We start from the raw sequence: 22,894 nt of genomic DNA on the forward strand, positions 1-22,894 counted from the left end.
GAGAAGGGATAGGCTACCCACTCCAGTATTCTTGGGCTTCCTTTGTGGCTCAGCTGGTAAAGAATCTGCCTGCAATGTGGGAGACCTGGGTTCAATCCCTGGGTTGGGAAGATCCCCTGGAGAAGGGAAAGGCTACCCACGCTAGTATTCTGGCCTGGAGAATTCCATGGACTGTATATAGTCCATAGGGTTACAAAGAGTTGGACACAACTGAGTGACTTTCACTTTGTTCCCTGGCAGTCCAGTCATTAAGAATCCATGTGCCAATGCAGGGGAAACGGCTCTGATCCCTGATCTGAGAAGATTTCACCTGCTGTGGGGCAACCAAGCCCATGCAGCACAACTAGTGAAGGCTGAGAGCCCTAGAGCTTGTGCTCTACAATAAGAGAAGCCACACGGATGAAAAGCCCAAGTGCTATAACCAGAGAGTAGCCCTTGCTTGCCACAACTAAAGAAAACCCGTGTGTAGCAACGAAGACTTAGTGCAGTGAACAAAAGTATATTGCCTATTAGTACACTGAGTTAACTGAGATTTACTGTGCAAGTGTCACTGACTAAATATTCTAGCTGTAAAATAATTAGTTCTTGTTTCTGAAAATCATCTTTACAGGAGAGGAAAAATATGCCAAACAGGATGTATCAAAATAAATATTTATTAACATTTCAAGCTTTATGTACATATGCCTTTAAAAGGAAATGTGCAAATGTGAGGAATCACAAAAATCCACTTATATACCCTCTCTCCCAACATAAGTACAAATGAGCATTCAAGATCAGTAGTGCCCCACCATCAGAACACAGTCTGTCAGAATGAACAGAGGTAAATAAGTGTTTTAAAACTCTTTCAAATAGTCTCCTTTAAAGCAGCAACTCCAAAGAGTACTAAGAGGCCAAAAATACCCAGAACACTGTGTTTTCCAAGTTACCCTAACTTTTTAGAAGCGGTATACAAATATATTTCCATCTTTTTGTCCAGCCAACAAATGAGAATCTGTACCTGACCATTTAACAAAAGACCAATTCTGGCCAGAGACAGGAGGAAGGAGAGCAGTGCAGTGACCCAAGAGTAAGTCCCAAACGGCAATGGTTCCAGAAGTCAATACTGCTGCTGCGAAATGGTCTTTCACGTCGCCTTCCAGGAACCTAGCAGCAAGCAGAGAAGAGACAATTCAAATCACGTATCAAAAACAAAAAAACATTAAAACAAAAATAGGCCAAAACCACGGTCTCTAAAGCAACAAGAACAAAGACACGTGGGAACACGCGTGCGTCTGTGTGAAACCCTAGGACTGCTGGCCACGATCGCTAGCGGCCCTGCCTCTCTCTCTGATGCACCTCTGTATCTCCCCACAGCAGCTCACAGTGGCCTGCTTCCCACTCGTCAAACCAGCCGAGCCTGGCCTCACCTTGGTGTCTCTGCTTTTGCTTGTCCCTCTCCCTGACAGGTCTAACACCAGGGCACAGCCTGGCTGGGTTCTGGTCATTGTTCAGGCCTGTCGCCCGCATAGAAAAGTCACACCTATTCAGCAACCTGAGCGTGCACACACATATACACTCTGCTCCCTGTCTATCGCAGCAACTTCTTTTTACCATCACAGCAATGTGAGATTGTTTGCTTCTGTATCTGTGAGAATATGAATGTGAGATTCTCGTTTCCATATTTGGGGGCTGTCTGTCCCACAGAAAACGTAAACATCATGAAACAAATCTGGCTGTCTTTTTTAAGACGGAGCTCTGCAGTCAGCTACCAGGCTTTGAAAGAGTACCAAATTCTAACCACTAAACCACCAGGGATGGTACTGGGATTTGAATTCTAACAAAGAGATGTGGGACCCCAGCCAGTTATTTAACTTCATCAGTAAAATAGAGATACACGATACGAGTATCTACTTCATAGGACTGCTTTGAAGTTTAATAAAACAGTTGATATAAAAAGCTTAGTGCAGTACTTAAGAAATGCTTTGTTGTTCAGTCACTCAGTTGTGTCCGACTCTTTGCAACCCCATGGACTGCAGCACACCAGGCTTCCCTGTCGTTCACCATCTCCCGGTTCTTGCTCAAACTCACGTTCATTGAGTCAGTGATGCCATCCAACCATCTTGTCCTCTGTTGTCCCCTTCTCCTCCTGCCTTCAGTCTTTCCCAGCATCAGGGTCTTTTCTAAAAAGTTGGCTCTTTGCATCAGGTGGCCAAAGTATTGGAGCTTCAACTTCAGCATCAGTTCTTCCAATGAATATTCAGGAGTGATTTCCTATAGGATTGACTGGTTTGATCTTGCAGTCCGAGGGACTCTCAAGAGTCTTCTGCAGCACCACAGTTTGAAAGCATCAATTCTTTGGCGCTCAGCCTTCTTTATGGTCCAACTCTCACATCCATACATGACTACTGGAAAAACCACAGCTTTGACTAGATGGACCTCTGTCGGCAAAGTAATGTCTCTGCTTTTTAATATGCTGTCTAGGTTTATCATAGCTTTTCTTCCAAGGAGTAAGCGCCTTTTAATTTCATGGTGCAGTCATCGTCCACAGTGATTTAAGAAATCCTTAATACAAATTAATTATTCCTCACTGCCACATCACCAGTGCCTTGTAGAGGGCCTGGTACACAGTCAGCCCTACGTGAATATTGTGAGTGAAATGAATGATATATTTTATCCCTGGCTCACACCCAACTGTTTTTGTTTTTTTTTTTTTGCACCCAACTTTGTGTAGCTGTCTCTTAGCTCATCTTTTGAAAATCCATAACGTTTTCCTTGACAGTCTCTCCCCAACCCTCTACTGCCAATTAAAGTGCCCTTCCATCCCAAACAGTGCAAGCCTTCTGGCATTATGCACAACAAACAGCAAAGAAATGTGTTTCTTTTTTCTTTTCTTTTTTGAGCAGAGAAGAATTTACTATAAGGGCCAAGCAAACAAGGAGAACAGGTGACTTGTGCTCAAACACCTGAGCTCATTATTTTCTAACTTCCATGAGATTAGAAACAGTAGTGTTTCCTACAGGACTGGCACCAAATAGGCTTTCAAGATTTGCTAAACAAACAGGTTTGAAAAGGAAATGCTTGACCATGCACCTGCAATTTCTGGGCCAATGACGATGCTTCTCTCTTTATATTCAAGAAAACAAGTTTTATGTAAGCACATATTACAGATGAGAGTTCTGAGGTTCTTATTGCGCCAAGAACACTTGCAGAAACGCCACAGCTGGCTACATACACAAGGAGAGGGGCTTTTAGAACATGCACCACCTAGCAAGCTTTGCACAAGACCGAAAGAAAGAGAAATACACATATAGCCATCAAGGCTGCTCACCCCTGTGAGTTACGAAAGCCAAACTTTGTGATCCTGGTTTACTAGGTCTATTTTCATAAGTAGTATTCAGAAATGATACCTTCGATGTTGCTTGCTTCACCTAAGAATATTAGCACTACTTCAGAGCTTTATATAGCTCAGAAAACTGTTGGGATGCCCGTAACTGTGGCATCGGTAAATAGATCTTCTCATCAGTCAACAGATAAAATATTTATCAAAAGATAAATATCAACTGCCTACATGATGGAGGTACAGTCAATATTTCAAAGTATATATATCTTCTTTTTTTTAATTATTTATTGATTTCATTTTTGGCTGTGCTGGGTCTTTCTGTTGCTACACGCAGGCTTTCTGCAGTTGCGGCAGCAGAGACTACTCTTAGTTGTGGTGCTTGAGTTTCTTACTGTGGGGCTTCTCTTGTTGCAGAGCACAGGCTCTAGGAAATGGGCTCAGTAGTTGCAGCACAGGCTTCACTGCCCCATGGCATGTGGAACTGTCCCAGATTGAACTTGGGTCTTCTGTATGGGCAGGTGGATTCCTATCCACTGTACCACCAGGGAAGTCTAACAGATCTTCTTAAGTGCATTTAGAACTTCCTTAATTTAACTTTTATGGAAAGAACATATACGGTAAGTTTCTTGTAAAGAATATTAATTACTCTGAAGTGTTTTGGTGTGGGGAAAAATAAGGCTTGACTATACATAAAATACCTATCTGGTGCCATATTGGTGGGCAATCATAGGATGGCGGGAATTTGAACTTTGACTCAGATCTGGTAAACTTCACACTTCAACCTACTTCTTAGTATTCTTTACCATGATCTGAAGTATTCCATGTTTCCATTCACGTCAGTCACAGAAAAATATTTGGTTTCTATGTATGCACAGATGTTTCTCACAATGTCACACTCATTAGACGGCAATCACACACTTGCCTTCCAGCTTGCCCGTGAGGAAGGCAGTAGAGCATCACACCCATACTCAGGGTTGTCTTCGGGTTAATCACAATCAGCTGAAACACAGGGCTTCCCGATAACTCGTTCTCTTCGGCGCAAGGGTGACTCAGAACAACAAACAGGAGCCCCTGATGTAGGAGAAAAATTAACGACCAAATAAATCATCAAGAGTATGTGGCGGGGGGGAAGAAAGCATTGGCAGAGACAAAACTACAGAATCACAGGAACGGCCAACAGACTCTTAAGTCTCGAGGCTTTAATCCCTGGATCACTCTTTTTCAGGCAGAACCTCTGAGGGGACCACTGAGCTGGACTTTGGGCTTCTCCAGCACAGGGCTCCCCATGACTTTACGGCCAGTCTTTGTAGGTGTGAATCTAGCTGACTTACCAGCTTCCTCAACTTTAGAGCCTACTAACATCCATGCCATCCACCTGGGGAAATGCTGGTGTTAAGAAAAGAGGGCATAGAAACACTTGGAGGGAGTCTTCAAACCAGAAATGCTCACCTGTAAGTTGGTTTTTGAAAATTTGGAGCACATTTTCCCATAAAAACAATCTTTTCAGTGGTGAGAGGATTTTCAGGACAGTTTTCAATAGCCTATTTACTTATAGACTAAAAATGACCCAAAAAAGGCACCGTCACCTATGGTTATTTCTGTGGGAAGATGTGTTACAGACCTCCCACGACTTTAAAATTACATGTTCTAATAATAACATCTTTGTGTATGAAAATATATATGTCACACATATGTATAAACACACATGTACATTGTTGAAAGTAATTATTTCAGGGGTAAAATGGGAAAGTAATTATTTCGGGGGGTAAAATGGGAAAAATTAATTACTGGGCCTTAAAAAAACAACTGAAAGTCAAAAAACGTTAAATGCTATGCACTTAACTAGCGGTTGGCAAACTCTGGCCTACAGGTCAAATCCAGCTCAGTGCTTACCTTCGTATAGTTCATGAGCTAAGAATGGTTTCTGCATTTTGAAATAGTTAGAAAAAAGAGGAAGAACATTTTGTGTCACATGAAAATTATATATGTAACTCAAGTTTCAGAAAGCTTTATTGTCCAAAATGTTTTATTGGCACAATCACATGATTTGTTTATGTTACCTCTGGCTGACCTGGGGCTGTAGTGGTACAGGAGTTGTGACAGAGACCACATGGCTTGCAAAACTGAAAATATTTACTAACTGGCCCTTCACAGAAAAAGTTTGCTGATTCCTATACTGATCTATTAACTATTATTTCTGGAGGTTGGCTTCATGGTGACACTTTACTTCCTATATCATACATTTCTACATTAAATGTTTTAGTATCAAACAGGTATCAACGTAATAACAAAAATGTAAAATTATTTAAATGCTTAGTAGGGGTATTTAATCATTCCAGAGATGAACTTAACCCTCTTATTTTAGAATAAAGAAAGTCAGCCCCAAGATGATGGGATAGGTTATCTAAGATCACACAACTGTTGAGTTCATTTCCACAGAAGTTGCTAGGCTAGAGGGAGATGCACCCTGTGTGTTAAGAGCCTGTGCGTGCTGATGAGCGCAGGGCTGCCACTGCGCTGGGCAAGTCAGTCTCCACTCAGCGCTGAGCCGGCTGCTTCTGCCTCTGCTTGTGGCTCAGCAGTCCCTGTTACTCAGGCAGTTACCTCTGACTCCTGGACAAGTACCTTCAGCCTGTTCAGATGTTAAAACTGGACTGACACAGCCCCTAAGAAGCTGTGTTTGTTTCTATACAGGAATGCTAAAGCCTGAGAGAAAAACATGTCGAGGACCCTTTAATCACTCTCCCTAAGGGGATTCATTCACATCATAAATCATTTATGGCAATGTGGTTGGGAGCCAAATCTGAAAATCAGCATATTGTTTCTAGGTACAGTCTAGAAATCAAGGTTTGCCCTTAAGTCATACAGTCAGAAATTTTACCCAGTCATATTGTATGATCACTTGTATGCACTCATAAATTTCAAGAAAGAGCAAGAAGTGCTATCCAATTTTGAAAAAAAACAGGCACCAGAGAGGGCCTAGTAATTATGACTTACAAAGTTATTGCTCTCATTCAGTGCGACCAAAGTAACACACAGACTAGACACAAAATGGTCCCAGCAGATCAAGACTTACCATTTCAGAGTAAGCTTTGTGACAGACTGAAGCTTGGTAGGAAGCATCGATGTGCATCTTTTTCAGGAGCTGACCAGTTTTTAAGTTCCTTGGACACCAAAAATAAATAAGCTCATACCATTCTCCCAACAAACTGGTTTTCATGTAATATTCTCTTATGTATCACAGCATCCTTCAGGAGGTGACCAAGGGAAAAACTAAGGGACATAGGACCTTAGTTCTGATTAGCCACTGATTTGGCTAAAAACAGAACTACAGTTTAACTTTGCCAATAGTGTAATTTGATAGTTTAGCTTTAGACTGAACCTGCTATGCCATTAGGGATAAATCTTTTCAAATTCAGGAGAAAAGTCCTCCAGGATCTCACTTCACTTGTATTGAAAGTAGGCACAGGGCATAGCTCTATCATTATGATTTTATCACGTTTCTTGTTATACGACTAAATTTTCCATGTAAGTCAACGGTCAGGAAACCAAATGTGGTTAAGAGAGAAACCACACCTAGAAGAGACTTGTAATTATATCTCTATAATATGTTAATATTAGAGCTAGACTAAGATAACAGAGAGAGAAGGGAAGACAGAGATGGAATAAAAAATGGAAAAAGGAAGACTGAAGAGGGTGAATATAAAGAAAAAAATGTTTGTTGGAACCACTCCTTAGTTCTATGAGGATGTGTGACACTGACTGACTGTTCTACCATGTGACTCCACTTATGAGAAACCCTGGGTTTTTTGGCTGTACCACATGGCATGTGGGATCTTAGTTCCTCAGTCAGAGATAGAACCCACACCCCCTGCAATGGAAGCCCAGAGTCTTAACCATTGGACCACCAGGGAAGCGCTGAGGCGTTGCAACAGAACTTAAAGCAACTGTGGGGCTGCATATACCCCTTAAACTTAGAACTTAAACTGATATTTAGAACCTCTAAGAATGGTCCCTTCCTGCCGGGAGCCGGGGAGAGGCATTCCACTCGTGACAAAGGTCATGAGGAAGGAGGCTCGGCATACGCAAAGGTGGGATCGAGCCTCAGGAGTCCCCCCAGATATTCTCGAGCATCTACCCCCAAAAAACCAGAGTCTGCCTACTTTATTGCTTTGTGCTCTCACCTCTGACTTTACTGGGGGCTGTACCCTACCACCATCTCGCTCTCTCTGACAAAGAGTTAACTTACAGCTCCAATTAATAAAAGTTCCTGGGCAATTAGGAGTGTTTAAATCCAAACCCCTCAGATAGCTCTCTAACTCGCCTGACAAGTTTACCCGGACTCCTACAGCTATGCATACGATTATTTACAGTCTCCCAGCCTCGAGAGGCACGGGAAGCTTAAGATATTCAAATAGCTTAGAGCCTCTCAGAGAGTTAGAAACTGTCAGAATAAAACTAGTAAAAGATTTCATTGATGAGCCAATGCTTGTTGCCAAGTTTTCACATCCCCTGTATTGTATCCTTGAATGTGTATTAATTAATATAGTTGGTATGTAGAAAAAATAAGTAGTGGCCTTGGTGTTAGTAACTTTAGACCCTTAAGGTAATAAATTCTTTCCTTTGTTGTAAACCCATTACACATCCGCCCTATAGGAATGCAATTTTATCTTCGGAAGATGGCGCCAAACCTTAAAATAATTACTCTTAGGGAAAATAAGTCTTTGTTGATAAGTCCTTGTCAAGAGTCATAAAATGTTAATAGGCCTTCTGGCCAGAAGATGATGTAAATCACCTAAACCATTTGTATATGATAAATTTACAGGAAAGAAACCCTGGTTTTTGATAAGAATCAAAAACTGCTGACTTTGCATCCCCTATTATCCTCTATGTGTAACTTAGGGTATATAAGCCCCTGTTGAAAATAAAGCTATGGGCCTTGCTCACCAACGCTTGGTCTTCCCATGTCATTTTACTCCTTAACTTCCAGCTGAGTCTCCATCTGGAGCGCGGATATCCTCTGCGACCATTTATTTGCCTGGGCTTCTAAGACCCACTCAAGAAGGTGTCTAAGGTGGGGCACCTTCCGCTATTCGAGAGGGCACCTGCGGCCTCCGTGGTCAGAGCTAACCTGGTGTCACGGGTTATATTGATTTTCCGCGTAAACCAAGCTACTCAGCTTCTTTTCTCCACTGAATTTTCCTACTGAGCTATCCTCATTCTATTACTCTTATATCTCTAATTAACATTTGAATAGGTCGCCTAAGCCGTCTCTCCTTCAAATACCCTGAATCAGCCGGGGCTGGTCCCCGGCACCTTCCCAGCCTCGAATTCCACTGTGATCCCTTATTTACAAAATGCCAAAAGGCTATTATTAGAAAAAGAGGGAAACTGAAGGATAGAATGAAAAAGGGAAAGAGTAGGAACAGCTGGAAAAGAATTTTTGTAATGAAACATTAGGGAAATGGAAGGTGGAGAAAGCAAACATGGACCCCATTGAAGGTTTTATTTGGTGGGGGGGAGGGATGGGAGAATGAGTATGTGTAAAGTGATAGTATAAAATATAATCTGGAGGTTGAGTATTGAGACTAATCACTAGATTATATTAACAGTTTAGGAGCCAAACAATGAAGGGCCAGACTATAGAAACAGCAGACAGAACAGAAAAGACAACGTTAGCAAAGAACGTTGTCTGAAATAAGACCTGCGTGCAGAAACCCCGGGGCAAGTGCCAAAGATGGAAACCTGGTAGGTTAGGTCAGGGTCAAACTCCAGAGGCTCCCTGGTCGGGGGGGACAAAGTTTCTCTCGGGCCACACTTGCCTAGTTTATTCCTAGAGGGTTAGGGCTGAACGATGCAGAACGGGCACGTAGGAATGACACTCATAACTTTCTCTCACCAAGACCCATTCTGGCCTCAAGGGAGTAATTACTGGAGGGTCTTCTGAGAAAAAAGATCAATCTCTTCTCCTACCACAAACTAACCTTGCAAGTGAAAAGGCCTGGTGTGGCCCTCCCCTGTGGTCAGGGAAGAGGTGGCTAGGGACTTCCACTGTCATTTCCCTATCACAAATTTGTTCCTGTGAATCATCTAATCAAACAAGTTTTACACATCCAGTAATTCTGGATTGTATTCTAGACACAATGACACATCATATAAACTCTGCATGCTGCTCCTCCGAAGAATACTGATTTTGTTTTTAACTCTATAGTCAACAGTTAAATTGGCTAAACTCAAATTCTAAATGCTGAAAACCCAGTTCAGTTCTCTTTGCTTTACCTTTTCTTTGCTTCTGCATTAAAAACAGTATTAAAAATCAAGCCTTTTCTACCAAAGCAGTTTCTAAGCAGCCCTTCTGCATATTATTGAATAATCCATGTATGCAGTTTAAAGGTCAGCCAGATATTTAACTAGAGTTCAGGGCTCCTTCCGGAGAAGACAATGACACCCTACTACAGTACTCTTGCCTGGAAAATCCCACGGACGGAGGAGCCTGGTGGGCTGTAGTCCCTGGGGTTGCAAACAGTCGGACACGACTGAGCGACTTCACTTTCACTTTTCACTTTCATGCACTGGAGCAGGAAATGGCAACCCACTCCAGTGTTCTTGCCTGGAGAATCCCAGGGACAGGGGAGCCTGGTGGGCTGCCGTCTATGGGGTCGCACAGAATCGGACACGACTGAAGTTACCTAGCAGCAGCAGCAGGGCTCCTTTTCTGGCTGTCTATCTTTTGAGATTTTTCTTTCTTGCTTTCTAGCTGCTGCGATCACCTTGATTTCTATCCTTTGGTCCTTCAAGGCAGTAGGATAGAAGTTTTTCTGTAACCAAGTGTGCAGACTGGGGCCTCACCTTCGAACAGGAAATTTGCCCAGTGACATTTCCTTCCTCTATGTATTGAATTTCTTCCAGTATATATTTTTTTCTCCCTCTTTAGTGCTTTCAGGTATTTGTTCTCTATCTTTTGCACAGAATTCATAAGTATTTGAAACAGAAGAGTTAATCTCAGAAAGCTACTCAGCCATTAACCAGAAAGAGTACATTTTTGACAGCAATAAAATTTCACTTATTTTAAAGTAGTCTGCTTGGACTATTTGAATTAATATGATGTTCTCATTAAGATAAGTATATAGCATCTGTTAGTAAACAAATGATAACACAATCATATTTACAGAGTTTCTTATTTAATCTTAATAATCCTCTGAAATTAAGAGATATATCCTTATACTACAGATGAGAAAAATAGCGCTCTCAAGGGGAAGCTTACCAAATAACAATGTTGTTCATTATAGTGGTACCAAGCAGAGCTTCCTGCATCCCTTGAACTTCAGCAAAAGTTAGTATGGTCTCTTCAGGGGGCATCAAAAGCTGTTTTTCTTTGCTTCTATATTAAAAACAGTATTAAAAATCAAGGCTTTTCTACCCAAGCAGTTTCTAAGCAGCCCTTCTGCATATTATTGAACAATACATAATAGACACTAACCTAATGACAGAAAAAAAAGTTCACCCAGAAAACATGTGTATTCTAAACATTCTACAATGAACATATACTTTCACATTATCTATCTGGATATATTGTAAGCACCTCATATTCATCATCTCCAAAATTAAACTTACCAGCTCTATCTTTAAACCTGTTTCTTTTAGCACTGCTATCTCAACCAACTGTTCCACCACCTACCCAGTGAGCAACCCAGAAACTTGGACTTTATTCTTATCTCTTTCCTCTCTATTTACTCAATCACCAGGTCCTAATGACTTTACTATCTCATCTCTCTCAAATCCACTGCTTCTCCCCACCTCCACTAACATTTTCCTAATTTAAGCAAACAATTATTTATTTCTTGCCTGTTTTATTGCAACGCAGTTCATGCAGTCACAAAGAGTTGGACATGACTTAGCGAACGAACAATTTACTGCAACAGGTCATGGATAAATAAAGACAAATGAGGTTCATACCCTCTGTTATTAGGAAAGACAAATAAATCCAAAAGTGTAATGAGTATATGAAAGACATAGAAGATGCTATGAGTTCTGTTTTTAACATGTTGAATTTGAGGTATCCATGAGATATCTAATAAACAGGCATGTAGGTCCAAAGGTTGGAAAGAGCTCAGAGTTAGAAATATGTTTGCAAGCAGCCAGGATTCAGATGGTATCTGAAGCAATGGAAACCAAGTATGTGGAACCAGGTAAGTGTATAGCATCTTGAGGTATCTGTAACACTTAAAGGACATACAGAGAGGTCAAGGGAGACTGAAGGAAGAACAGACTACACTTTCTGAGCCCCTCTGCTCCCTGCCCTCTTCCCTGCCACATCTGGCTCCACCTCCCTACACTGCTTCTGTATAACAGCCCAGGACAGAGGCAGAATCTGCTGAACCACACATACAGCAGAGAAAACAAGATGCTACTGATTCAACTTTCTCTGAAGCCCTGTGATGAAATCATTTTTGATCTAATAGTAAAATCAACAAATGCTTTTCTTCAACCAATGCTTACCCTCCATCTTCGGCAACTGTCATCATTTCGACTTGCTGATCACAAAGGGTCCTACTGCTACTGACGAGCCTCCTCTTTGCCAGGCCAAGCACAGCTTTTATATTTCCAGAACTCAGGAGCACTTGCTTTTCACTTTTACCGTCGGGAGAACAAAGTAGTGCCCTAAACCACGTATAAGGGAAAATGCAGAGCAGACAGGAGCAAGCCTTTAATATGGAAGACTAGGCTCAAACTTTCAAAGGAAATTTCAGTCAGGGATGTCACTCTATTGATAGCTTTTTTCAAAATGAATCTCTCTTTGGACCTAAATTTAGAGTCTTTCAAGACCCAAGCCTAGGTTGTAATTTGCACGCAAAACTCAAAACAAGCTGACAAAGATCCAGGTAAAGAAAAAAAAACACGCCTTGAGAATTACGTACCTGATTTCTCTGATTTCCAAATTTCCCAAAGCCACACACACAAGATTGCAAACATCAGGCACTGCAACTATCTGTAATACCGGAAACTAAATAAAACAAAGCAGCCCAAAATTATATTTGGTTATTTCATTTTTAATCAATCTAAATTTTCCAAAATTTGTCACATTTCTTTCTACTGTCACCGCATCTAGTTTCAAACACTTGAAACATTCAGCAAACATCCTCTTTTTACAAGATGTAAACTCAAATAAGCTACATGCATGATAATGTTTACCGTGGCATTAATTTAACATAATAAATGCTTCTAGCAATGGGAGAATAATTAAATTCTGGTATGTGAACGAATGGAACAATATGCAACCATTTAAGACAAGTTTATGCAATGAACAAATATTTATGAGCAGCACTCTGCCAAACACACTGCTACTGGCTGTGGGTATACTGAAGAACAAGAACGAAATTTGCTAAGACAGTCGATCTTAAGCGTTCTCACCAAGGGAAAAAAAGGAAACCGTGAGGTGAAATGCTGATTAACCTGATTATGGAAACGCTTTCACAGTGTGTATGTACATCGAATCATCACACTATGCACTTTAAATATATTACATTTGTCAATTACACCTCAATAAAGCTGGAAAAATAAAATTAAACAAGTAAGTAGGAAGAATATGTAGAAACAAGCAAACATATTTATATGGTAAGAAAAGACAGGCTTAAAAATTTTAAGCATATTCAGACTGCAACCATGTAAAATATATACCAAGGTAGACAAGGACAGAAGAAACTACAGCTAGAAAAAAAGCAGAAATAACGTTTTGGTGAGAGGTATCAGCAAGTTTAGAAGTCAGAATAGACATGAAATTTCAAGCTTCTCCAGCAGGTACAGTGTAAAAATCCACCTCTGGATAAACATATGATGAAGCATGATATTAACTTTAGAATCTACATGCTGGGCATATGGGTGCTCCCTATATCACTTTCCCATATATTTGGAAATTTTCATAATTAAATACTGGGGGAAAAAAACATCATTTTTCTGCTCTGTCTTGCATAGTCACAGATCCCATATTTTTGGTAAGCTGCCCATCTGTATTACCATGCAACTGATTGAAAAGCTCTCTTTCAGCTATAAGATTCTGATTTACCTCTGTGAAGTGCCAGGAATAAATTTTTTCCCACTGCCAAGCATCCAGAGGTTTCCAAAGAGAAACGACGTATTCACAAGCAGTTACGATACACGGCTCTTTGAAACCAGCTATTTCCCACCACGTGGCACTCATATCCACAGAACAAGAACCTGAAGGATTCTGACACAGAATGGCAACAACAACGGCGTTAAAGGGATTCTTGGGCGCAGAATAAACATGAACAGTGACGGATTACAAGGATTAGATGAAATACCAACTGAATGTAATTAAACTTTCATGCAGGTCAAAAGAGATTTGTGGGTCTTATGTAACTACAAAAACTGCCCATACACACTCACAATGATAGTTTTTAAAACGTGTAGCTCCAGACTGGAACAGATTCAGATTTAACCTTCAAAACAGACCATAAGAACTAATTGAAACATTAGTTCCTTAAGAACAGTTGGAAATGTAACATTCTAATGAAATACCCATAGGTTGAAGAGGGAATAAAATTGAAACAACATACTATTTCTAAATGAAGATGCAGAATGTGCTGGCCAAAGCAGTGCTTAAAAAACTCCTATAATTATAAAGGTGTTAATATTTATTAAAAATTAATACTGATAAAAGTAAAGTAAGCAAGCAGCTCAAGAAGTTAGTAAAAGAATAATGAAATAAGCACAATGAAAAACAGAAGGACTTACTAACAATAAAAACAGGAAAAAAAAAAAGAAAGAGGAAACCAAAAACTCAATTAAGAATCAACACAACAAAAAACTAGGTTTTGGGGAAGACTTACAGAATGGACAAACCTCCTAAGTCTGATGTAGGAAAAAAAATGCTTTCAGAGGGCTTCCCTGGTGGCCCACTGGTTAAGAATACATCTTGCAATGCAAGGGACACCAGTTTGATCCCTGGTCCAGGGTGATCCCACATGCTGCAGGTCAAGTAAGCCCATGCACCCTAGAGCCCAGGCTCCACAATAAGAGAAGTCACTATAATGAGAGCCCACGCCCAGCAACTAGAGAGCAGCCCCCTGCTCAGTGCAACCATAGAAAAGCCTGTGCGTAGCAACAAAGACCCAGCACAGTCAAAAATAAAGCAAGTAAATTAAAAAAAAAAAAACACTTTTAGAAATGGAGAGTGAGGAGAGGCTTAACTGTACATACCCAGACCAAAAACTATAATAACAAGTAACTTTTTACCTACAAATTTGAAAATATGAATGAAATGGCTGATTCCTTTCAGAAACTGTTATTAAAATTGATTTAAGAATAGTTTAAAAACAACATAAGTGTATTTTTTACAGAAAAGGAATCTGGGACCCAGAGGCCAAACAGCTTGTGCCAGGTCACATAGCCAGTGATCCGGAGAAACAGTTTATGTGGATTTAAATCTCTTTTTTTCCTACACCAGTTGTTCTCAATTAGGGGTGGCGATTTCGCAACCCTCCCTAGGGAGGGACAGTTAGCAATATTTAGAGACACTGTTGTCATTACTGCTGGAGTGGCAGGGCGGTTATGACTGGTAGAGACCATGGCTGTTGCTGAATACCATACAATGCACACAGGCCAGTCCCTAAGAATAAAGAATAATTCAGCCCCAAATGTTAACAGTAGTAAGACTGAAGACCCCCGCTGTGTACCATCCTATTTCAAGTATAAAAAGTTAACCAGGACATGGGTCCAATTCACTTCACAGGATTTACCAGAATATTTATATTTCTCAGAACCATATACATCACACAGCCTATGGAAATTAACCATTCACTATGTTATAATCGAGAACTGTTACCCATTTTCTTATAAAGTAAGTGATTCTTCTAGAAGTACTATATTATTTGTGTAGGAGAGTCATGAACGACCCCTCTCTGTCAAAATGCCTGATTTAAACTTAGATACAAAGTCGAGCTCCCAGCTTAAGCTTTTCTTGGCAATAGCTTGACATAAAAACTTCTTTAGAAGATCTCAGAATATATATAACAGGTAAATATTGTGAAAAAGAATTTAAATGTTTTTCTGAATCTATTTTATCAAGGATCAAATTCTTCTGAATTTTCCAACCAGTTCATTGCATTTTTCACATGTAAGACACAAGAGATAAGTCTTCTGACCTTTAAGTTTGAAACCACGTGTAGGGTGCCCGGGTTTAAGCTACCCCAAGCAGGAACCTCTGCTATTTCAGTCTGTGGAAACAAAAGTCACATCATTAATGTATATATTATACATGGTATCTGTCTGTAGCACTCATTCTTCAAACTATTTCCTTTTATTTATTTTCTATATTGTTTGTTTTATTTTCTATAACAGCAGCAAAGCTCCAAATGCAACTGCTTCATGAATAACAAAGAGAACAGCATCCCTTAAAAATACATATTTTAATTAATCCTAACTTCCCCAGAATGGACTTAATATTTACAGTGAAGTCATATCAAAGAAACATGGTAAAACATTTTAAAACACTGAGGAACTGAGTCCATGTTCACTAAGACACTTCATTTCTTCAGAGAAAATTTCATGAAGGATGCAGTCTGTACCTGCTCAGCAGAATGTCTCTGTGATTCCTGGAGCTGACTTGCTTCATAGGTGAAAGACTCGGTGGGCAGAGTTGTTGCTTGGGGACCAGAGTCAGGGTCACAGGAAGGCTGTCCTGCTCTTCCTGCCACATGCTGGCTGCTATCTAATTTCGAGGGTCTGCTCCAGCTGTTGCCTTGTTTACGACTGCCAGCCAGGCTGACTGTGGCTTTTAAGTGAGAAAGACAGGGTGGAGAGCAGGTTTGTCCAACCACCTCTGCAGACACCTTTTCTCTGTGAGCTTGGGAGCCAAAAGCTGGAGTAGCGCCTAATATGGGGAAAGCAGGTGAGCACAGTTCTGCTGTCAGTCTGTCATTATCATCAGAGGCAACAGAATTCAAAGGAGTAAAAAGTAAAATGGATGAAGAAAGGTCCTTTCCCCGAGGCTGGCTTCTTTGGCTTGGCATTTTAGGATGTGCCTTTCCTGGTAGGGTAATTAGTTCCTCTTCCATGCCCTCCTTTTCTATATTGCTTTGTTTAGGGCTTGGTTCCTCCACAACAATGTAACTTTCCCCTTTAAGATGCCCGTCTCCATGTACTTTTGATCCAAAAGTCTCCATCAGCTTTTTTGAGCAGGACTTCAGTTTTTCAAGCTTAAGAGACCCAAAGTCTTCGTCAGGTAACTGAAAGTCTGTGATTTTGAGAAAAGACGACAGATGCTTTAAACTTAGCATTCTGTTCTTACGAAATGGAGCACTGAAAGCATCATCATCCGAAGAGAAATAAGCGTAATTACTGTAACAAAGGAAGTCCTCTTTTTGACAGTGACCTTCCTTTCCTAAAACAGAAAGCAACAACAAAAACAGATACTCACCAATTCCCAAGAAAGAGTGAGTTTCTAAACTCCAACATCATGCAGTGTTTTCCCACCCAGGACTCTCAAACTTCTGTGGATAGTTCAACAATCAGACATAGGTTAGTGCATACTGAGCAGCTCTCCCTCTGCAGGACCAAACCCAGTGTGGTGCTGACAGCGCTGGCTGGGACCAGTCTGGTGCCAGCTCCGCCACTGGTTCGCTATGTTATCCTGGGCAAGTCAAATTCACCTCATTTCCCCTTATCCCTTCTGAGGGAGCTGGGTTAAGAATCTCTGAAGTCCTTTCTGATCCACAATTATCATTTCAACAGGCTATCAGAGTACAGTCTACAAAATGCTGGCTCTTCTCATTGAAGAAAACATAGTTCCCTTTTCAAACAAAGATTAATTTATTAGACTTCAAGCAACAGGAGCTCTGTATCATTCAAAATGTAGCTGCATCCAATACTTTATAAATGGATAAGAGAGCTGTGCTACATGTACACAATGGAATATTACTCAGCCATGAATATGAATGAAGTGCTGATATACATGCTACCATGTAGATGAATCTCAAAAACCAGCTAAGTAGGCGAAAGCAGCCAGACACGAAAGGGCACATACTGTATACTTCCATTAATATAAAATACCCAAAATAAGTAAATCCACAAAGACAGAATACAGATTAGTATTTGCCAAGGACTGTCAAGAGAGAAAATGGGGAGAAACTGCTTAACGGGTATGGGGTTTCCCTTTGGGATGATGAAAATGTTTTGGAACTACACAGGGGTCGTGGTGATAAAACACTGTGAACGTAACTAAATGCCACTGAATTGTTCACGTAACTTAAAACAGTTAACTATGTTAATATGAAGGTTACCTCAAGAAAAAAAAATGTTCTATGTACCTGTAGGTTACTGAAATCACAGTAGATTATTTCAAAGTATACAAAACAACACTTCAAGCTTATTACTAGATTGTCCTGCTTTCCAATTCCTTTCTTGTTGGCATAAAAGATGATGATTAAAAGAGTCGTGATTATTATTTTTTAAAATATTTTAAATTTATATATTTGGCTGCACTGGGTCTTAGTTGCAGCATGTGAACTCTTTTAAGTTTACATGTGGGATCTAGTTCCCTGACCAGGAAATACGGAGTCTTAGCTAATGGACCACCAGTGGAGTCCCCATGATTATTATTTTTATTTAAATTAATAAATTGTGGCTCATAAGTCAAAGCCTGTCCAATGGTACAGAGCTGCTGGCTGCCTGTTTCTGTAAATAACGTTTTATTGAGACACAGGCACATTTACACATTGTATATGGTTATTTCCACATTACACTTGAATAGCTATGACTGAGCACAGACTGTATTTTCTATTTGGCCCTTTATAGAAAGTTTGCTGAGCTCTCACACAGAACTGGAGTGAATTATCTAAATTCTGTGCTCAGTTTATCAGATACATCTCCCGAGTAAATGAATAAAGAAGTTTAAATTATAACTTGTCACTTCATAGCCTCCAAAATCTTGTGTCCCATGAACCTCAGAGACACTATTAGACAGTTTACCTCCCAAAGTGGCTCAGACCTGTTGCATTTTATTACACAATTATTCCTAAGGGAATCTGTCAATGAATTCTTACTCTGACATTGATTTTATTTCAAATATACTTCCCTGTACTAGTTACTTCTCCCCATGGATAAAAGACTGTATTATAGTTGAATAAACAGTAATTTCAGGTAAACATCCAACACATTTTCCCTCTCAGTGTCAACTTTTTCAACCATATTTGTGAACTCTGACACCATGCAGCCAGATTTGAACCTTGACCCTGTGGCTTTAAAGACACTTTGATCACCTGGCCTTCGATTCCCCATCTGTAAAGTGAGGATAAAAATATATTCTGGGCACTTCTCTAGTGGTCTAGTGACTAAGACTGCACTCCCAATGCAGGGTGCCTGGTTTTGACCCCTGGTCAAGGAACTAGATCCCACGTGCTGCAACTGAAAGATTCCATGTGCTGCCAAATATATAAGAGTAATAAAAAAATAGATTCTGCCTCATGTACAGTTGGTGTGATGATTCAGTAAGTATCTATATAACATTTAGAAAGTGACGAGCATATAGTGTTAGCTACCACCATCATCAGCCACCACCGCCAACCACATCTCGATTTACCTTTAATTCTCTTCTTACTGTGAACAATTGCCTTTTCATTCTGATCTTTGTGCAAGGCAATTTCTTCCTTGGACTTCTTAACACCTGATGTGCCAGTAGTTGGCAAAAGTAGTTCATGGTGATCTAACAGAGAGGTGCACGCTGACTTTCTTCTTCCTCTGCATTTTTTACCTGATGGCTTGGTAACTGTCTTCCTAGAAAAGTCATCTTCTGTGGAGTCAGTGGAAAAGCTGACTTCAGTTAATGAGAGCAGTTTCTGGGGACTTCTTGAACTTGGTTGTTCTGCGTGTTTGTCAGACACCTTAATTTCACTTTGCTTAGTTTTTTCGTTGCAAACATTGAATTTTTTAGCAGATTTCATACTCTTATTTTTAAAGCCTTTTTTTCTGACACCTAAATGACTCTGAATTACAGCCTCCAGTGCTACTTTCCTCTGGCAACCTGACATGCGCCGTGTTGTCCTAACGTAATATTCTGCAGGAAAGAGAAGGCCTTCAAGCACTGTGCAAGAATGTATTTGATCTTCTGTAGAAACAGGAGAAATTACTTCCAGGCTAAGATTCTTAGACTGACTTAGAACTTCCTTTTCAAGAAGACTTTCATTTCTACCACCGAGAGCATCATTGGGAGATTTAAGAGACATCTCTGTGTGATTTTGTTCTTTTAAGTTTTGGTTTTCATTTTCCACTAAGTTATCACAAGTGAGTTCATTTATAAAACATGAATTATCTGCCTCTAAGTTAGGACTTCTAGCTGCCTGGCCACTTGTACTTCCAGCTTTGTTTACCTCTGGGTTATCTGTAGAGACAGTAATTTTTTTCTTCTGTACCTCTAAGTTTACAGGTGAAGCAGAGCTAATGTTTCTTAAGCTGTGAGTAGTAAGTTCACAGTTACTTTTAGGACACTTGTGTTCGAGGCGCTGACTGTTACTGCTATTTGAAGGTGTAGGCAGAGGAAGAGTAGTCGCCCTGGGGAAATCATTTCCTCTAAGGAGGGCATCAACATCTCTCTGTGGTTTGGTGCTTGGTAGAATTAATACACTTCCTACATTAGTTTCTGTAACTGGTGCTGGAGAATTTGGAATGGCACATTTAGGACTTGAAAGGGGATAAGTTCTTAGTTCAGTTACAGGTGTTCTAGGATTTTCTCTATTCATTTTTTCCTGTTCCTTTAGTCTTTTTCCAGAGAGTATGAGCGAATCAATGTCAGAGAGAGATTCTCTCTCCTGTGAAATATATGTTCTCTCCTCTTTCTTTCTTCTCCCCAGCAGCTTATTCTGCCTTTTCTTAGCATCAGGGCCATTGACCCTGAAAGGAAAATGTTTCTGATTATCATCTGATCCTTGTATGCGTGATCCTTCCACTGAGACACGTCCAGAGCTAAACAACTCAGGCTTAATGTCAAGTGAGCTGGGTGCCTTTTCTCCAGTTTCTTCATCGACATGGGTGTTGATTTGCAACGTGTCACGAGGAGATACTGTATTTTTAGGTTCTGAAGAAGAAAAATTATATAGTTAATATTTTTAAAATGAAACAAAAACTACCCCATATTTATTTTTAATATTACATACAAATATTACCAAACATTTATTTAACATAGAGTCAATGGTATATCATTTAGGCAGATCAAAGTAAGTTTTTAATAATCTTACAAACTATAGTAATATTAAGTAAATGTAACAAAAATGGAATTGTGCTGGAAAAATGATTTTCAAACTAAACAATTATCCATTCTTGGGACTTCTCTGGTGGTCCAGTGGCTAAGAGTCTGTGCTCCCAATGTTAGGGGGCCCAGGTTTCATCCCTGGTCAGCAAACTAGATCCCACGGCTACAACTAAAGATCCCACATGCTGCAACCAAGACCCGGTGCAGCCACATAAATTATAAATATCAAAAAAAGATTATTCTTTATTGCAATCATCTTTTCTTAGTTTTTCCTTCTTTAAAACTTTACTGAACTACAACTGACAGATAAAAATTGCACAGTTAAAGTGATGCTTTGATATATGTATACACTGTGAAATGCTGGCACAATCAAGCTAACTAACATATCCATCATTTCACATAGCTATGATTTTTTTGTGTGTGATGAGAAGACTTAAGGTCAGCTCTCTCAGCAAATTTCAAGTATATAATATAGTACTATTAACTGCTGTCACCACGCCGTACATTAGCTCTCTAGGACTTATTCATTCTGCATAATTGTAACTCTTAACCCTTTGATCAACATATCCCCATTTCTCCCATATCTCACCTGATTTTTTACTTCATGTCCCTTTTTGGGCTCAATTTTCATACCACTTTTCTATTTCATTAGTTTTTGATTTTATGATTATAAATTAGCTGACTTTTAACATGAAAAATGACCATTGTTTTTTATTAAAGTATTTCCAGCCAGACTTTCATCTTTGTGCACATATAAACACTTAACTAAAAAAAAAAACCATCTTTCCATATTTAAGCAATAAATATAATTTCTAAAAGTTAAAATAGAGAAAAAGAGCAACTAAATAAGCAATCCAAATAAAGTATAGTTTCTCACTCATAGAATGAGAGAAAATATTTACAAACCATGTATCTGATAAGGGTCCAATAGCTAGACTATATGAAGAACACTTACAACTCATCAATAAAAAGACAAATAACCTAATAAAAATAGATATTTCTCCAAAGAAGATATACAAGCACACAAAAATATGTTCAATATCATTAGTCACTAGGAAATGCAAATCAAAACCACAATTAGATACCACTTCATATCTATCAGAACGGTTATAATTTTAAAAATAGAAAATCACAAGTATTAACAAGGATGTGTAGAGATTGAAACTCTTGTGTGTTGTGGTAGGAAAGAAAAATGGTACAGTCACTGTAGAAAACAGTTTAGTAGTTCCTCAAAATTAAACACAGAGTTATCATACAACCCAGAAATTTCATTCCTAGGTACATATAGAGAGAACTGAAAATATATGTCCACACAAACAACTTGTACATGAATCTTCACAGCAGCATAAAAGCCGAAATTTATAACAGCCAAAAAGTAGAAGCAACCCAAGTGTCCATTAACTGATGAGTAGATATACAAACTATATCATATTATATTATGGCTCATAGTTTCATTGAGTTACACAAGACCCTTCACCACGACAAGGCTGTGATCCATGAAGGGGAATGAAATATTATTCAACTGCAAAAAGGAATGAAGTACTGATGCACGCTTAGATGAACATATAGATGGATGAATAAAGGTTGAAAACATTATGCCAAGTGAAAGAAGAGAGTCACAAAAGACCACATATTGTATGGTTCCATCTATATGAAAGGTGCAGAGCAGGAAAATCCACAGAGACAAAAAACAGATTAGTAGTTGTCCAGGGGTTAAGGGTAGGATGGGTACAGGGTTTCTTTTTCAGGTGGTAAAAGTGTTCTGAAATTAAGACAGTGATGATGGTTATACAATCTTGATGACAATTATACAAAGGAGCAATGAACCGTAGACTTTAAAGAGTCTAGGGTTACTCCGTATCTTCTGATCGTGACAAAAAGAACCACAGCTAGGAGATTTCCCTGGTGGTCCAGTGGTTAAGAATCTGCCTTCTAAGGCAGAGGATGGGGGTTTGCTCCCTGGTTGGGGAACTAAGATTCCCCCACGACAGGGGACAACTAAGCCCGTGTGCCACAACTAAGACTTGATGAAGCCAAATAAATAAATATATTTAAAAAGAGAATCACAGGCAAATTTACATGGGAGATGAGTAATAAAGTGTAACAGAATGGGCTAGCTTTACCTGTGTGGGTTAGCTGTGTTGAAACTTCCTGCTGGAGTGAGGAGTCTTGTTCTTCCACTGTTCTCCTAAGAGAATTTTTAAACTTCTCGGCTCTTTGGGCACGCTAGAGAAAACAAAAGCAACTCAAAAAACAACTTAATGAAAAAGAAATAAATTTTTGTTAACAACTTAAATAAAGAAAATTTAAAAAAA

The 22,894-nt window shown here is 39.6% G+C and overlaps 1 protein-coding gene across 1 annotated transcript in view; it reads right to left on the bottom strand.

The window, feature by feature from the left end:
- Window positions 1-637: 637 nt before the first annotated feature.
- Window positions 638-22,894, bottom strand: part of PALB2 (partner and localizer of BRCA2) — a 24,924-nt gene continuing 2,667 nt past the window's right edge. Inside the window, exons 3-13 of the mRNA XM_010837209.1 lie at window positions 22,703-22,805; window positions 18,915-20,405; window positions 15,904-16,718; window positions 15,481-15,552; window positions 13,383-13,544; window positions 12,238-12,323; window positions 11,819-11,980; window positions 10,584-10,700; window positions 6,396-6,483; window positions 4,242-4,390; window positions 638-1,143 (exon numbers count right to left, since the gene is read on the bottom strand). Coding sequence (XP_010835511.1) covers window positions 936-1,143; window positions 4,242-4,390; window positions 6,396-6,483; window positions 10,584-10,700; window positions 11,819-11,980; window positions 12,238-12,323; window positions 13,383-13,544; window positions 15,481-15,552; window positions 15,904-16,718; window positions 18,915-20,405; window positions 22,703-22,805 — 3,453 coding nt within the window. The 3' untranslated portion in view covers window positions 638-935. The remainder of the gene's footprint in view (window positions 1,144-4,241; window positions 4,391-6,395; window positions 6,484-10,583; window positions 10,701-11,818; window positions 11,981-12,237; window positions 12,324-13,382; window positions 13,545-15,480; window positions 15,553-15,903; window positions 16,719-18,914; window positions 20,406-22,702; window positions 22,806-22,894) is intronic.

This window comes from Bison bison, unplaced genomic scaffold, assembly GCF_000754665.1.
Source record: "Bison bison bison isolate TAMUID 2011002044 unplaced genomic scaffold, Bison_UMD1.0 scf7180017864072, whole genome shotgun sequence".
Classification (NCBI taxonomy): Eukaryota; Metazoa; Chordata; class Mammalia; order Artiodactyla; family Bovidae; genus Bison; species Bison bison.